This window comes from Hippocampus zosterae, chromosome 13 (assembly GCF_025434085.1).
Source record: "Hippocampus zosterae strain Florida chromosome 13, ASM2543408v3, whole genome shotgun sequence".
In the NCBI taxonomy this organism is placed as follows: Eukaryota; Metazoa; Chordata; class Actinopteri; order Syngnathiformes; family Syngnathidae; genus Hippocampus; species Hippocampus zosterae.
In genome coordinates, this window is record NC_067463.1 from 19673311 (window position 1) to 19691374 (window position 18064).

The following is an 18064-nucleotide window of genomic DNA, read 5'->3' on the forward strand; positions in this document are numbered from 1 at the left end:
GCACGAAAAATCAAACCCTGTGGTGGAGACTTGAATTATTTAAAGTGAAGTATTTCGCACATACACTCACACACATTGTTGGCTGTTTACTGGCAAATGCGGTTACCTGAAGGGTTCTTCAGATTGTGTCACAGAGCGGAGAGCAAGCCTCACATACTTTTTAGTTTGAGGTGTCAATATGTGCATATGTAGGCCATGAAAATAATTAGGCTAACTGTCCAGTGCTGAAAGACACACGCCTCCCTCTTCACCGCCTCATCCAACAGACGTTCTCTCTTAATGAGTAAGAAAGAACTGAATGCGTGTTACCCATTGCACATAAATGACTAAATCCAGGGGCGGCCCGGTAGTCCAGTGGTTAGCATGTCGGCTTCACAGTGCAGAGGTACTGGGTTCGATTCCAGCTCCGGCCTCCCTGTGAGGAGTTTGCATGTTCTCCCCGGGCCTGCGTGGGTTTTCTCCGGGTGCTCCGGTTTCCTCCCACATTCCAAAAATATGCATGGCAGGCTGATTGAACACTTTAAATTGTCCCTAGGTGTGAGTGTGAGCGTGGATGGTTGTTCGTCTATGTGTGCCCTGCGATTGGCTGGCAACCGATTCAGGGTGTCCCCCGCCTACTGCCCGGAGACGGCTGGGATGGGCTCCAGCACCCCCCGCGGCCCTAGTGAGGATCAAGCGGTACGGAAGATGAATGAATGAATGAATGACTAAATCCAGGTTTTTCAAATACCATACCGCGAACTCATTCATTCATGGAATGTGGGAGGAAACCGGAGCACCCGGAGAAAACCCACGCAGGCCCGGGGAGAACATGCGAACTCCACACAGGGAGGCCGGAGCTGGAATCGAACCCGGTACCTCTGCACTGTGAAGCCGACGTGCTAACCCCTGGACTACCGGGCCGCCCTCATACCGAGAACTGAAATGAGAAATGTTGATGGCAGCACAGTGGCCGAGTGGTTGGCACATCTGCCTCCCGGTCAGGAGTTCAACTCTCATTTGAAAGATGCCTGGGTAGTTTTTGTCTTCATCCCGTGGTCGCCTGGGGTTTCTCTGGGCACTCCTGCTTCGTCCCACATGAGCCAAAAAAAAAAAGCCTCAGTTCATAACTGAGGATGTAACATTTTCCATAGGTGTGAATGCTGAAGCTAAATGTTTATTTGGCGGTACGGGTAGTTAGCATTGCTGATCATTTTCCCTTCTTTTTCAGCTCCAGGAGACTGTAAAAAGGAAACTGGACATTGCAAGATCGCCCCTCAATGGAGAGCAGAATGGCATCTGTGATGGAGGCAGCTACTCACCGACGAGCAAGCGATTACGGAAGGAGGCCTCTGGTGGTTTAGACTCACTAACGGGTCTTCCTAACAACAGTAACAACAACCTTCCACCCATTTCTCCACTGCACCACCAAATAGACATTAAGCCCCTACTCGGCGCTCCCAACACTTCCACTGGAAACGGCACAAACGGCAACGGTAATCATGTAGGGCGGCCGGCAGATGAGCTGGTCAAGAACGGCGGCAGTCATCTTTCAGACATGAAGATGAATGGCTCACTGGACTTGGAGGACAGCTTCAGCCTCCTCAAAGACCTGAAACAGGAACCGCTCGATGATGGAGGTGGAATAGAGTCTTCGGATCCGCAATCTTTGTCCAATCAGAACAAGCTGTTCTCTGACATTAACCTCAATGATCAAGAGTGGCAGGAGCTGATCGATGAGTTGGCCAACACGGTTCCAGAGGACGATATGCACGACCTCTTCAATGAGGATTTTGAAGACAAAAAAGAGGGTGATTTTGGTAGGCCGGCAAACAATCAGACTCCAGGCCCACAGGAAGCGGTTGGAAATACGACGGCACCTGCGGGGGGCGCCGTGCCACCAACATCCCTTCCTGCCCCTGCTCAGCCTCTGCAGGGTGGTCCACAGGTGCCAATGGGCTCACCCCAGGTCAGTACCACAAAATTCAAGTCTCACTGGGATAGTCAACCAACGGCCAAAAATTAGATTTCGGATTAAACTACTTCGGGCTGTATTTACGAAAGGATTAAGCAATAACTTGATTTGGGATGCAAACAGATGTAGAAGCTGTTTACCAACCGGAGCAACCAGGTTTATATGTGCAACATTCCGGCATAGTTAATTGTGTCTGTTGCAGGAGGTGTATGTTCAAAGAGATGAATTTAGCACACGTAATGTGATTTGTCAAACCCGAGACAAATTGAGCTGACTAATCGTGGGTCGTTGAATATTCTGTATGAAAGGCGGGTGTAAACCAAGCACATTGCGGTGCCCAGACAAACTGAGAGGCAGTGGGGAAAACGTTTCTGCTCATGCAAACATTTTGGAATTGCCAACAGAAATGATCCCGATATATCGTCACTCACTTCTGAGCTTCTGAATGATGGAAGGAAGGGCTGACTTCAAGCCAGTCGCCATTTAATTAGATTAACAATGAAAAAGCCTTTGGCCTGGGTCATTTCAGAGGACTGCGATAATTGGTGGTCGTCTGTACCAGAGCAGTTTTTTTGGGCGGACTGTCCCAAGTTTTAAATGCAACATGACACAAAATGAACACATACAGTGCCTCTACATCCAATTGCCACACACTTGGGGGGTGAGTTAAGTCAAACAAAGCACGGCTTCTATGCATGTGCCCAAAATGATCAGATTCAGTCTGTTTGTTTGCCTCTTCCACTAACACTTCCAATTCCATCACTTCACACTTCATTTTATACTTGTTTTGCTATCCCAAATGTTCAATGGTGATCAAAGCCCTCTTTTAAATACAGGTTACGAGCTGTTGGGATGTTTCCTGTGAATAGCCAACACCAAGAAATAGGGATGGGTAAAAACATCGATTCAACAGGGCATTGCAATACTTTTCGCAATTCGGTATTGGTTTAAGAAGATTGTACAGATACGCGATACCATCATTAAAAAAAAAACAAAAACAGAACAAAACACAACAGCAGTCACCGTCCCAAAGCTGTGCATGGTCGGTGTTGAAGTCTGCAGAGAGCTTCCATGTGACGATTGGACTTGAAAGTGACTGGTCGCTACATAACTCATTCATTCATTCATTCATCTTCCGAGCCGCTTGATCCTCACTAGGGTCGCGGGGGGTGTTGGAGCCTATCCCAGCTGTCTTCGGGCAGTAGGCGGGGGACACCCTGAATCGGTTGCCAGCCAATCGCAGCCCTACATAACTATCACTTTTCATTTTCTTGGAGGGGAAAGAAATATTAAGTTTACCTGCACTTTTCATTCTCAATACAGTGTTGTCGTCATGTTTTTTTTTTTTAACTATGGTACTCCAAATTCAAAAATAAGTTGTACACATTCAACTGAAATAAAAAACAACCGGGGGTTTGTTTTTTACGAATACAGGAGACCCCCCCCCACTATTCACGGAAACAATGACTGAGCCAAGCCACAATTAGCAAAAAACATTTTCAGTGAACAAAATTTGTCGCATCTACAAATGCAACTTCAAACTCTACAATGCAAAACAAAAAGTTATGTACCAATAACACAGAGATACGCCTCCAGCTTCTCTGGAGCCGCTCATCATTTGGAATTTAAATCAACATACCGGATTTGTGTTATTTTTCTTTGTGGCTTCTCCTCAGGTCCGACCATCATCATCAGGCCCACAGTTTGCAACCACTGCCAATGGAACACCTCCTCAGCAACCTTTGCAGCAGTCCCCGGCCGTTGCGATGGCATCGGGGTCACCGTTACACAACTGCGTGGCTCGCTCTCCTCAAACCCCGACCCAGGCTCAGACGCAAACAGTTTCACGGCCTGGCAACGGATACATGTTGAACCAAGGCCCGGGTGTGAGTCAGGCAGGCACGGCACAAGCAGGAACCGGGGTCGCTTCCGGTCAGCCAGTAGGACCTGTAACACCTGAACTTTCTCATGCGGAGCAACTAAAAGCAATGGCTGCTCAGCAACGCGCTAAACTGTTGCAGCAGAAGCAACAGCAGCAACAAGCAGCAAACTGGTCCCCAGCAGGTCCTCCAACCAGTCCTTATAACGCTGGTCCCTTTAACCAAGATAAACCCAACAGCCCCATGATGTATCCACCGCAAGCCTTTAACACACCGCAGCCCCCTCTCGTGGCCGGGTTGGCCCCCAACAATGGACCCAAAGGTCCCATGAACAACTACCTCCCTCATCACCACATGAGCTTGATGGGCCAGCAACAGCAGAACAGTATCGGCCAGAACGCCCTGACCAAACAGCAACAGCAGCAGCAAACGGCGGCCATTTTGTCATATAACAACACCAAGCCACTGAGTCACTTCAGCGGCAGTGATCACCGGATGACCCCGCCCATGGGAACGGGCAGTCAGGTCAAGAACCCCATGATGCCTCCTTACATGGCAGCTGGAGGCCAAGGCGCCGGGCCTGGGCAAACCCAAGGGCCAATTCCAGGCCAAACAGCCCATCTGAGTGAGGAGCAGAAGAGAATGTTGCTGATGAAGCAGAAGGTGTTGAACCAGAACATCCCCTACAACAGCATGCAGCCTCATGGACAGGTAAGTTAAATGTGTAATACTCTTCACAGTCATTAGACGAGTCGACATTGAATTAGTGCAGGACTCTCGTCAGCACTATGGCCACATGGTGCTCCGCTTGGAATGTTTCCTTCTTTCATTTGACCTTGGCGTGACAACAAACACCCTGAGTTGCTCGTAGTTGGTCCGTGTGCGGGATGATGGCCGTCAACCAAAAGGTTGAAATAAACAACTGTTTCTTGACAACTACAGATGATCTTCCGGAGGTAAAGGTCATCCAAACAGGCAGAGTTGCGATTGTTTTCAAGTCTTTCAGAGGTGAAGCCAGTGAAGGTAAAATGGCTGTAGTTACCCCAGCAACAAGCCGGGGCTGGGGAGGAGGAAAAAATGGCCTGTCGAGAGCGTATTGATGCCTCTGCAACACGACCACCTCCGATAGCCCCCCTCGGCTCCACCCTCCAGACACACACACACACCATAAACACCGAGCCAAACACCTCCTTAGCTCATATCCCCAATCTGTCACAGCTGACTGATGGCTGAGATTGGACCACTAAGCCAAGTTTGCCGATGTCATTACCGCAAGTCCACCTAGGGCAGTTGAATTCCAGAGTCTAGTGACCAACATGACTATTCAGTCCTACTAGTCCTTGTCCGAGACGTGAACAGATAAACAGATAGCGAACAACGAAAAAAGACCAAGGATCCACAATGTTGAGATGGAGCTTTAGTTTCTTTTTCCTTAGATTTTTGTAAAACTGTACAGAGGGGGATGTTTCACACCGTTCAAATTAAATGTCTCTTGTGTCATCACTGTACATTGTAATGTTAACTTTTCAAAACGCAATATAAGCTTGGAACAGAAATAACCACAATATGCACGGTTAACATTGAAAATAGCCACAACTAGCGTGCAGTAGCCCATATGCTAATATGGATAGCCAAGCGCTAATGTAGCATAGCAAAAACGGACGGAAAATCGTTCTTAATATTGCACATTTCCAATGCTGAAACTGAAGCAACGGTTTGGTAGATATCATGAAAGTGCAGTCTAAACAGGGTTCAACTTACAGACGATGCTTTCCAAGGCATATAACTCAAGAAGAAAACGAGAAACGATGACAACAGCTAGCGCAAAACCATGAGGTCTTCACTGGACTAGGTACTTCCGGTTTGTGTAACCAAAATTAAAGTCCCCTCAAATCTAACTACAAACGGAACATGACAATGACCATATTCAGAATGCTTCAGTGGTTCAGCCAGATGTCAGGTGTCGTGAAGAATCCATTGGAGAAGAAATATGAAGAAACTGTCGGGAGAACCTACCCTCTGAACAAAACACCTCCACCAAATAAAGGCCCGAGGGGTTCTTTTCATGGTGTCTTTAATGCAAATGATGTCAGTCTCATTGTATTGCGAGTAACATGCGAGCGTTCATGCTTGTTCAGAAGCTCTCTCCCTCTTTGTATGTCTTTCATACACAAACCCTTCTTCCGTTATGTTCATGATATGACTTTAGTCAGTCACCCCTCTGCTGATCTCTGAGGCTCCACCTCCTCCTCCTCCTACTCTTCCTTGTCACCCACCCCGCCCCACCCCCTTTACCCTCCCGCCAGAGACACTCTGCACCAATAAAGGAGCAGATTTATTAATATGGGGCCTTTGTGGCTGTTGCCTAGAGGGTTGTGTGGTGTTTGCCCGCGTGCGTATACCCGCATATGTGTTTGTGTGTGTTTCGTAGATTTCGATGGGTGGCGGGGGCGGGCTTTGAGAGATTTATTTGAGTGAGCAGAGGAGAACTGGAGACTGGAAAAAAGCAGGAGAAGAGAGAAACGGGCAGAGAAGCAAGCACGGGAAGCAAGAGATTTATTGTTGTGTGAATATGAGAAAGGAAAGAACGAACCGGGCGGCCCGGTAGTCCAGTGGTTAGCACGTCGGCTTCACAGTGCAGAGGTACCGGGTTCGATTCCGGCTCCGGCCTCCCTGTGTGGAGTTTGCATGTTCTCCCCGGGCCTGCGTGGGTTTTCTCCGGGTGCTCCAGTTTCCTCCCACATTCCAAAAATATGCGTGGCTGGCTGATTGAACACTCCAAATTGTCCCTAGGTGTGAGTGTGAGTGCGAATGGTTGTTCGTCTCTGTGTGCCCTGCGATTGGCTGGCAACCGATTCAGGGTGTCCCCCGCCTACTGCCCGGAGACAGCTGGGATAGGCTCCAGCACCCCCCGCGACCCTAGTGAGGATCAAGCGGTTAAGAAGCTGAATGAATGAATGAATGAACGAACCGGCCAATGGGAAAAATAAGTGAGCGATGCAAAGTGGCGCTTCATGACTACAAACTATTCCTAGATTCTGCTTGCATTTTATGGCGTTGACCCCAAATGGGCTACCTCTTCTTGCATTCCTTTACCTTTTGCAAAATGGGGGTGAAATATCCAAGATACTTCTTGCACTTCCTACTGCATGTAATTGGTTGATTGGAGTTTCAGAGTTCCACAAAATTCAATTATTGTTGATCAAAATTACTTTGTGACTTACATTCACGCCATTCCGTATATGTCCGCAGTCACAGTGGCTTGGTATCGTCCCCTGGTTGACATCAAATTGTTGAGGATGGTTTTACCATTGAACATGACACTTCATCGGGGCAACAGGCACGTTCACCTGCTGGGCAGGAGTTTTACGGCTTTTGCCGAAAGTAGCCACACCGAGGGGGAGATTGGGATCTGTTGACCTTCATCCACCTTCTATTCAACTTCTATCCATCCCTTTCGAGGTCTAAATTGCCAAGGGGGAATAATTCCTGGTGGTATAAAAGAGGTTTGGCAGAAGTCATTTTCATATTACAGTTTATGGTCGAACCACATGCAACAAGCAACAAAATATTTATTGCTCATTTCCTTTTGTGCCTCCAGCTTTACTTCTTGTGTTCACTGTTCGGTGAAAAACAACAACCCAGTTGGATCGCGTGCTAGTTTCGATTGTATCAGGTCAATAATGTCTGCATGAGGTTGCATGATAAAATTCATTTTGTATGCGATATCCTTTAGTGCGGGGGGTCTCAAACTCAGTTTCCTGGGGGCCACCGAAGGCTGAGGCTGATTGAGGCTCGCCTGCATGAGGTTTTCCACAAGTAAAGCTCTGATAAAAGCATTGCAATGTTATCCATCCATCCATCCATCCATCCATCATCTACCGCTTATCCGGGGCCGGGTCGCGGGTGCAACAGCTTTAGCAGGGAAGCCCAGACTTCCCTCTCCCTAGCTACTTCTTCCAGCTCTCCCCGGGGGATCCCGAGGCGTTCCCAGGCCAGCTGGGTGACATAGTCTCTCCAGCGTGTCCTGGGTCTTCCTCGGGGTCTCCTCCGAGGCGCTCGTGAGCTTTTAAGAAAATGGATGTCACGTTCTGCCCGAAGCGATAACAGATCTCAGATAACAATTCTCCGGCAGTGAATGAGCTGCCAGAGCCACTTTAAAAAGGCCTGATAATCACCCTGGAATTAAGAGCAGGTGTGCAGTAGGCAGAGGGAAAAAACCCGCCACCTGCTGGCAGGCACGGAACGTGACAATGGAAGATTTTTTGGTGCGCCCTATAGTGCGAAAAATACGCTATGTCTGGTAAATGGAAGCAAGCCTTGCTGCCTGAGAAGTCTATTGTCTCTCACTCTCGAAAGGGGAGTATCCCAGACGAAGCCCAACCAAGACTACAAATTGGCAAAGTCAACACCTTCGACAGTCATCCGAAATGGAAATCATGGCAAAGTTTGACGCCAACAGATTGCAAGAGGATTGTGAACGTCTTTGTAGCGCGGCATATGGAGAAGTCAATTGTCCTTTGCTGACTGAAAGTTTTCTTCATACTGTATACACATATTTTTAACTGACATGTTTATATCATTATTATTACATGTTTATGTATTACATGTTTCAATTTTTTTCACATCTCTAAATGTTTATACTGTATCATGCATCATGTTATAGAAAATGGTTACAGCAAACTACCGTTATAACCTACAGATTCGTTACGGCCCTCGGGGTACTTTGGAATGAGGTTCTACTGTATATACAGTATATGGGCCTGTGTCTCAGAAGAAGGCAAAGGTGGCTAAAATAATTACTTTCCTGTCACTGTTTTTAGCCTGAATATTCCAAATCCAGACCATTATGCCTTTTTCTTGATTTGTTTTGACCATCAGCAAATGTTTGAAACCGCGCTACTGATGACATCTTCAGCCCTTAAGTGGAACAACAATGACCCATATGTACAGTTTTAGCAATCCAGTCGTGTTTCGCGGTCACTCCGCAGTACAAGTACTCCTTAGTTGTGTCTTTCAGTCATAGGTGACTCATTTGCATTCTAACGACTTTCCTCTGCTGTGCAAAGTCACTTCAGCTGGAGCTGGAAACAAAAACAAAGACAGAGCAGAACATGACACATTGTGTTTTATGTTTTTTGCTTTATGTGATACAACCACCTCGTCACTGACGGAAATCAAGCGGGGGGGAAAAAAATAACCTAACCCACTGTTTAGTCTAATAGAGAAGGAGGGAGTAAGAAAGGGTGAGAAAGATAAACTCTCGACCAAAGAGTTTAGAGAGATTGCACTCACTGATGTTCACGGATCGTCTACTCGCTCGCTCACACACTGTCTCTCTTTTCAAGCACAAGTGCACACACGCACACCGAATACTGCTCACTTTCTGACTCCGCCCCTCTCTCAAGGCCCACGTGTCAGGGCTTGAGCTGAGCTGCTTTCAGATCCTGTTGAGAGGCTCTGAAGATGGAGGGGGGGTGCAAGATGTGGAGGGGGGTTGTACTTGTGGAAAGGGGAGGGGCAGTGTGTGTGTGTGGGGGGGGGGCCTGTGTTCTAGCCTGTATTTGCTCTGCCTCACTCCTCAGAGATACTTCCTGTGAAGACAAACCACACCACAAAAACGGTTTTCACTGTGCTTTTGCTGTCGACTTTTTTTTTCTTTATTTCTCTTCTCTCATCGTTCTCCTGCCTCGCCGCCTGCAACACTCTGCCTCTCCCGCGCTTGGAGAGAGCTGTTGGTGCTGCGCTACATCACTACGAATCGTTAGCGAGTGTGCGCGAGTGTTGTTGCTTTCTCCGTGTTTCTGTAAAAATGATGAGTTCATGAGACGGAATGCAAATCTGCAACAATGGTTTTATTTTCTGAGATTAGAGGCTGGTTGAAAGTGTCATCTGAGGTGTTTTTGTGCATATAGCAGTTGGAGGATGCATGTAGTATGGCTGTCTGTGTAACACCTACCCCAAAACACCCAACCCCACCACCAAAGCTGTTTTTAAGTTTGAAAGAAAGCACTCGGACACAGACCATCTCCACCCATTCGACTTGCCCTTGAGGACTGAAGGAGAGGTTGATTTTTTTATTTATTAATTTATTTATTTTTAGTCAGGTTTTTTTTTTCAAAAGCAGTGTCACTAAATTGGTTTAATATTAACTTCACTGTTTCAAGATCAGGCGGCCCGGTAGTCCAGTGGTTAGCACGTCGGCTTCACAGTGCAGAGGTACCGGGTTCGATTCCAGCTCCGGCCTCCCTGTGTGGAGTTTGCATGTTCTCCCCGGGCCTGCGTGGTTTTTCTCCGGGTACTCCGGTTTCCTCCCGCATTCCAAAAACATGCGTGGCAGGCTGATTGAACGCTCTAAATTGTCCCGAGGTGTGAGTGTGAGTGCGGATGGTTGTTCGTCTCTGTGTGCCCTGTGACTGGCTGGCAACCGATTCAGGGTGTCCCCCGCCTACTGCCCGAAGACGGCTGGGATAGGCTCCAGCACCCCCCGCGACCCTAGTGAGGATCAAGCGGTTAGGTTAGCGGCGGTTATAATACATTTTATTTGAGGCGGCCCGGTAGTCCAGTGGTTAGCACGTCGGCTTCACAGTGCAGGGGTACCGGGTTCGATTCCAGCTCCTCCCTGTGTGGCGTTTGCATGTTCTCCCCGGGCCTGCGTGGGTTTTCTCCGGGTGCTCCGGTTTCCTCCCGCATTCCAAAAAACATGCGTGGCAGGCTGATTGAACACTCTAAATTGTCCCTAGGTGTGAGTGAGTGCGAATGGTTGTTCGTCTATGTGTGCCCTGCGATTGGCTGGCAACCGATTCAGGGTGTCCCCCGCCTACTGCCCGGAGACAGCTGGGATAGGCCCCCCGCGACCCTAGTGAGGATCAAGCGGTTAGGAAGATGAATGAATGAATGAATGTTTCAAGATCCTTCAAAGCAAAGTAATCGGTGTCTGGTATTTGTATGTGTTTGTGTGCGTGTTTTAGGGCTATATTTAACAATTGATTTTTCTTTTCATGGTCCGATATGGATTAATAAAACCATAAATCTTTTTCCCCCATAAATTCATATGACTTCTCTGGCGTGATCTCATCACTAAGCAATAGTGGTGTATCAAAACAACATGGCGGAAGCACTGGAATCGGCACAAACAAGCTTGAAGGAAAATTCGGGGGCTTTAAAAAACACAAAGCTATTTTAAAAAACTAGAACAAAAAACACGTTATTCATGGTTTCAGTTCTTAATATGAATCGATAATACTTTAACTAATGCACTCGGTGAAAGCAAGAAGGTTCTACTCTTGCAGCGCTGCTTCTACTTCGAATGTCTTCCAAATGAAAGTAAAATTGGTTTTGTGTGAACTCCTCAACTGAATCGAAAAATCAATGATAGGCAATCGAATCGATTTTGGAAATCTTAATCGGTCACCCAGGCCTAGCAAGTGTGTGTGTGTATGTGTGTGTGTGTGTTCAAGTACAGAAAAAAAGAGCTATATTTTTGTGTGAATGTGTAGATGGATCTTTTTTTCTGATTCTGTGAGCCAAAGAGGCAAGGCAGATACAGTCAGAAGGCTGCATACTAAACAGGCTGCTGTCCCCCTGCCAGCACCTCACACACACACTCACACACACACACACACAAATATTCAAGTTTGCTTGCGCGTGCACATACTCACAAATAGCCCGCGCTCGCGCGCGCACAAACATCATGCAGACACTTTCCTCGCGCCAGCTCAAACTTTGGCTGCCTTCCTCGTCTGCCGGTTGCTGTGGAAACCGTTGCCCAAGGCCCCTTGCAGCCCAAATCAATGGCAGCTCCAAGATGAGGATTGACAGGGGTTGCTTATGTGTGTGTGTGTGTGTGTGTGCATACACGCACGCGACAGCTTGTCTCTGTTCAAATGCTGCGGTCTTTGAGTACTTTGGTGCTGAGGTTGGTGGCACTGTCACTAATACTATCAGTGTTTTACAAATTGGATTTTGGTTGTGTCCGGGTGGTTGCGAATCAAGCCAAACCAAGTTGACAGCAAATACCATAGCAAAATGAGCGAAGAAATATTATGGGAGGTCAGACATTTTATTGTTATGTAATAGTGTGCCATGTCGCTCATCATTAGTCATCTTGTTTGTGTTGATGGCTCCAATTGTGAGCACACAAATACATACATGAGAGACGTCACAGATGTGACCTTGCCCTTGTCCTTTAAATTCACCCCATCCTTCCCATCTGCTCACTCAGATGCTAACAAACGCACACATACACACAACTGGTTCGTCCAGCACGTAATGTGCGCTCGCATAAGATGCACAGTCAAATTAAACTGTTTACCCCCCCCCCCCCCCCCCCCGCGTCTCCGTGTCACAGTCTACGCATTCTTGTGGCAGCCCTCTTTCTCAACCTCCACGACCAACAACCCAATGCTCATGTGAATACAATACAATACAATACAAGCTGATTTATATAGCGCTTTCACAACAGCGGCAGCGCTTTACAAAACAGTTAACAGTAAAATAATAAACACAACACATAACATAAAACACGGACAGTCGTGCAGTTCTAACCACTTTTCCGTCACACGCTTTGTTGTTTGAAGCAGTTTGAGATGAAAGAGGAGAGAATCAAAGTGTCCTTTAACCAGTGGATCAGAGACGTCATGCTCAAAATGTGCACACGTCGGCTACAAGCTAAGTTTCAAAGTCAACAAGAAGCTGTAGCATCCATTGACGAAGAAAGAGATTGGTTCACTTCTCCTGTCCCATGGAAATCCGCTTCAATTCCAAGCGGCAACTCATGATAATAGATAATAGATAGTAATAGAGTATAATAGATGGACACCATTTACCACAAATAGATTTGAAACAACTAATCCGCATTTAAAGCACCCAAATCGAACATTCTTGTACCTGATACTGACAAAAATGACAGATTAAAGGGAAAACTGATCAAATTCATGAATACAGTATACAAAATTTCAAAAGTACAAACTTGTCTTTGGAAAAAGGACAGCGGACCTTATTGGACAAGTAGCAATCACTTTGAAAAGACTCAGCACACACATTTGTCTGAGTTAAGCCATGACCAGGGTTATAATAGTTATAGTTAGTTTTTCTTTTGTTTTAAGCTTTGGGTTGTTTTTTTTTTAATTGAGTTCGTTTTAATTCCTTTTCAAAGTGTCTTTGTCAGTTTTGGTTGGTTGTATTTTTTTTCAAAAATTTTAATTGGTTTTAGGATGGGCAGCCCGTTGTCTCACTGGTTAGCGCGTCAGCCTCACAGTGCAGAGGTGCAGGGTTTCGGACTTCCTATGTGGAATTTGCATGTTCTCCCCGTCAGCTAATTGCTTTTTCAGCACATCTTACAATGTTTTTTTTTTTTTTTACCAATGGCAGTATTGTCAACTCTGAATCATTTCCAGGCCGGCGGGGTGTGGACGACGTCTTGCTATTATATTAAATTATATTAAAATGACTGAGATGGGAGACTCACCCATTATCTCCACTTCCTCAATTTGAAATTTGTTCTATTCCGCTCGACTGTGGCAGCAGAGTCGCGTGTTTGAATCTTGAGGACTGAAGACATCATTTCCTCCTCCTTTGCTGTCTGTGCATGCTGATTCGCCAAACAAGGACTTTTATGACTTCGTCCTAGTTTGCAGCCAATCAATGGACTGTTTCGTGTTTTCTTTGGAGACAAAAATAACACTCAATCATGCTAAATAGCACATTGTAAAAGCAATGCGTTGACGAGAATATCGATGACGGAATCCTGAAATATCGCCAATCCCGAAATGGGACCATGTCATAGCACCTGTAGGAACTTCATTCATACATTTTCATTCATCTTCCGAGCCGCTTGATCCTCATTAGGGTTGCGGAGGGTGCTGGAGCCTATCCCAGCTGTCTTCGGGCAGTAGGCGGGGGACACCCTGAATCGGTTGCCAGCCAATCGCAGGGCACACAGAGACGAACAACCATTCGCAACCACACTCACAACTAGGGACAATTTAGAGTGTTCAATCAGCCTGCCACGCATGTTTTTGGAATGTGGGAGGAAACCGGAGCACCCGGAGAAAACCCACGCAGGCCCGGGGAGAACATGCAAACTCCACACAGGGAGGCCGGAGCTGGAATCGAACCCGGTACCTCTGCACTGTGAAGCCGACGTGCTAACCACTGGACTACCGGGCCGCCCCTGTAGGAACTTGAAACGTCTAAAAGCCACCAAAATGACACTATCCAACGTTTAGGCTTTGTTTTTATTCACATACAATATATCATCATATTTGTCTAAATAGATTACATACAGTACATGTATGTATCCATCCATCCATCTTCTACCGCTTATCCGGGGCCGGGTCGCGGGGGCAACAGCTTTAGCAGGGAAGCCCAGACTTCCCTCTCCCTAGCTACTTCTTCCAGCTCTCCCCGGGGGATCCCGAGGCGTTCCCAGGCCATCTGGGTGACATAGTCTCTCCAGCGTGTCCTGGGTCTTCCTCGGGGTCTCCTCCCGGTGGGACATGCCCGGAACACCTCACCAGGGAGGCGTTCAGGAGGCATCCAAATCAGATGCCCAAGCCACCTCATCTGGCTCCTCTCGATGTATTTAACATTTGTCAAAAGACACCAGCCGTAACAATTCTTTGGCTTTAAACAATCATGCCATCAACCTGTCGTCTTTCTCCTTATTGTGCCATACACAGAAAGTCAATGATCACGTTTTACAGATTTGGTCAGGCCGCGTTCCACATAGAGCGTTTTCAATTTTCACATCGTGAAGTGGGTGGAGTCAGTTGGACACAAACCATGACCAAGTTGATCAAATAAACAGAGCAGCAAAGATAATTCACTTTCCAACCAGAGTTCAATTTCACTGCGCTGATCATCACTGGCATGTGTTTCATGTCATTTCCTGCTGCAGACTTGACTTCGCTCTCACGTGCATGCACCTATGAAGACTCACACAATAATACTGTAGGAGACACAAGATTCATCTTTTCTCATCTTCCATAGTATGGTGTAAGCGCAACAATTTAATGGCCATCGTATTTCTCCTTTCCACACTTTTTCTCCTTTGCCCTCGCTTACCTTGTCACGGACTGCCATATTGTAATTTTTCTGCAAGAAGGCAGAAAATCTGCTTACCATACATACTGGAATGTTTGCCACTCTCACACAAAGTTGAAACTGCTTGGTAAAGCACATCCTTACCTGCACCATCAACAGCAAACCTGTGTGTGTGCATCCATGTGAATATGAGTGCGTACATCAAATCTTTCTTGATAGACTGCTGGAGCTTGTGTGTGTGCGTGTGTGTGGCTTATATTGACAGACTGCTGCCTGCCCCAAAAACAAAGCGTAACATTGTGTTACGTGTAAGACCTCTTAATGCTCCATTTGACAAGCTATTGATAGCTTTGGATTATTTTGTCACTGAGTGACCTATAGAATTTCAGAAAATAAAGGAAAATGCACTTTTTATAGTACAATAGACTTCAGCTGAAAACCACCTGATGGCCCCGGTTTCTGATTCGTAATCGGATTGGGACATCCCTGCATGTAATTCTTTCCGTGGTAAATGACAGCAATGACTAAAATGAACATGTCTGGTACCACTGCAGTAAGAAATCAAAGTTTTAATCTGGACACCCAGTTCAGGGTCTGTAACCCCCATTAATCTATTCTTGACTCTCACCCCTTCAAAAATGATTTTATTTGGAAAAAATAGCACTCTATTCATACATACAGTCATAACATAATTGAATAGAGTGTAAATGAATCCGTTTTTGCCGGGTTTTGCCTCAATCCGGTGGCCATTCTGTTGCTACTTGTACTTCTTCCATATGTGCATATACATGGAGAGCTTCTCAATAAGCATCAGTAATGGTAGTCATTCTTCGCAGAAAATCAATATTATACATCTGACCTGATTCTTACATGACCTGTCTACTTCACCATTTATATTCAAATATTCGTTGCTCAAAAGGCTATGACATCGCAGCACAGTTGCTATTCGTAAGCCCATCTAAGGTGTTTTGCATAGCTTGTTAAAATTAGGCTTTACTGTGGCGAAGCAGTTTAGTTGGTTAAAATGAGCAAAGTGTGATTTTCCTTGTTGTCGGCCCGGTGAGCCAGTGTGGTTCGCGCGTGGACCTCACAGTGCAGGGGTCGTGGGTTCGATCCCGGCTCCGGCCTCCCTGCGTGGAGTTTGCGTGGGTTTTCTCCGGGTCCTCCGGTTTCCTCCCACATTCCAAAAACATGCACGGCAGGCTGATTGAACACTCGAAATTGTCCCACGGTGTGAGTGTGAGAGCAAATGGTTGTTCGTTTCTGTGTGCCCAGCGATTGGTTGGCAACCGGTTTGGGGTGTCCCCCGCCTCCTGACGACTGAAGACAGCTGGGATAGGCTCCAGCACCCCCCGCAACCCTTGTGAGGATAAGCGAATCGGAAAATGGATGGATGGAATGGATGTTAAGTTTGAGAGTAAACAAATGGGGGCTGGCAGCAAACAGCTTGAAGCTACTGATACGGTGCTCATTACAAGAAGGCCAATAACTGATATTTGGAGCCGAATATTAATGTTTTATTTTTGATTTTGTTTTCAATAATCTCCAATCCTACGATTGGCTGGCATCCAGTTCATGGTGTTCCCCCCCTACTGCCCGAAGACAGCTGGGCTCCAGCATGCCCGCGACCCTCTCGAGGATAAGAGGATGAGTAAATGCATGGATGGATAATGTAAAGTCAATTCATATTTGTTTTAAAATTCAAACAAAAGTTAGGGGATCTCTCAAGGTTATCAGCATGTCTTCTAAAGTTAAATAAAAACTTGACAAATAAAATAGCTCCTTGTCCACCTTATTTGTACATCTCATGACCCTTGGCACGTATTTGGTGCGCGATAAGTATAGCGGGAAGTGGCGTTTTGTTTGCATCGAAACTGCGCGAGTCCAGTTTCTCAGTTAGTCCTTAATGTGTGAATGCCAGTTCTTGCCGTTTAGAAGAGAAAGCATTTCAATCCCGCTTCCTGCAAATGTAGCTGGGTAAGAGGATGACGTAAAAAAGAGGCCAGTGACAGGGTGCAGTCACATGTTTTAACTACTTTCTGAACTCTTCCGCTTTAGACGTGAGGCACTGAGCAATCTCAGAGGCTCTGAGGCGTATCAGTACCAACACAGTCATAAAGTTGGTCATATTTTGCCAAAAGAGTTTTGACACTGGCTTCTTTAGCTTAAAGCAGACATAAGAGCAAGCCAAACCTCCTACTTCCCACTGTATGGTAACCACATTACCGGGACTCATCTTTTTAAACAAGCTTTACATTGCTTGATGTCATAAAACTGCAATCGGTCTTCAAAGTTTATGTCTCCATTCAACATCTCTACTTATGTCAATTCAACCACCCTCCTGCCAATATTAGAACCATCGGCCCTCGTAATTCGAATTTTATGAGCATAACGTCTTCCTTGACATTCGCGCTCACTACGGGTTACTGGCAAAAACCCTTATTGTCCATAAAATCCAATGTATGGAGGTAATCCTAACAATTTCGCAGGTTGATTATTACTAAAAACAATCCCTGATGTTTTTGTGGCATCTGGAAAGTCTTCTGGCAACCTCGAACTGGCAACATTGAAAGCGGCTACGGCCAAATACCTCCAGCGAGTGAGGCAAGTCCTAAGAAGCCAGCTCAATGGCAAGAATAAGACCCGGGCAATAAACAGCTATGCCCTGCCAGTGATCAGATACCCTGCAGGAATAATAAGGTGGCCGAAGGAAGACATTCAGACCACGGACGTTAGGACCCGAAAGCTCCTAACTATGCATGGAGGATTCCATCCCAAATCCAGCACCCTAAGACTGTACGCAAGCCGAAAGGAAGGAGGCCGGGGACTAGTGAGTGTGAGAGCCACTGTCCAGGATGAAACATCCAAGCTCCATGAATACATCAAGGAGAAGGCTCCAATGGACGACGTACTCAGGCAATGTCTCAGACAATGGGGAACAGAAGATGAGGCTCTGGAAGAGGGACCATCTTGGGAGGACAAGCCACTACACGGGATGTACCACCGGACCATAACTGAAGTGGCCGTTCTCAAGAAGTCCTATCAGTGGCTAGAGAGGGCTGGCCTGAAGGACAGCACAGATGCACTCATCCTGGCTGCTCAAGAGCAGGCCCTGAGCACCAGAGCCATTGAGGCCCAGATATACCACACCAGACAAGACCCAAGGTGTAGGTTGTGCAAAGAG

General features: G+C 46.6%; 1 protein-coding gene across 2 annotated transcripts in view; it reads left to right on the plus strand.

The window, feature by feature from the left end:
• maml3 (mastermind-like transcriptional coactivator 3) overlaps positions 1–18064 on the plus strand; it is a 100648-nt gene that overhangs the window by 51859 nt on the left and 30725 nt on the right. For both annotated transcript variants that reach the window (XR_007965863.1, XM_052083224.1), the window contains exons 2-3: positions 1211–1948; positions 3631–4545. Coding sequence is in view for 1 of the 2 variants with exons in the window: in XM_052083224.1 (XP_051939184.1) it covers positions 1211–1948; positions 3631–4545 (1653 nt within the window). In the remaining variant the exon portion in view is untranslated. The remainder of the gene's footprint in view (positions 1–1210; positions 1949–3630; positions 4546–18064) is intronic.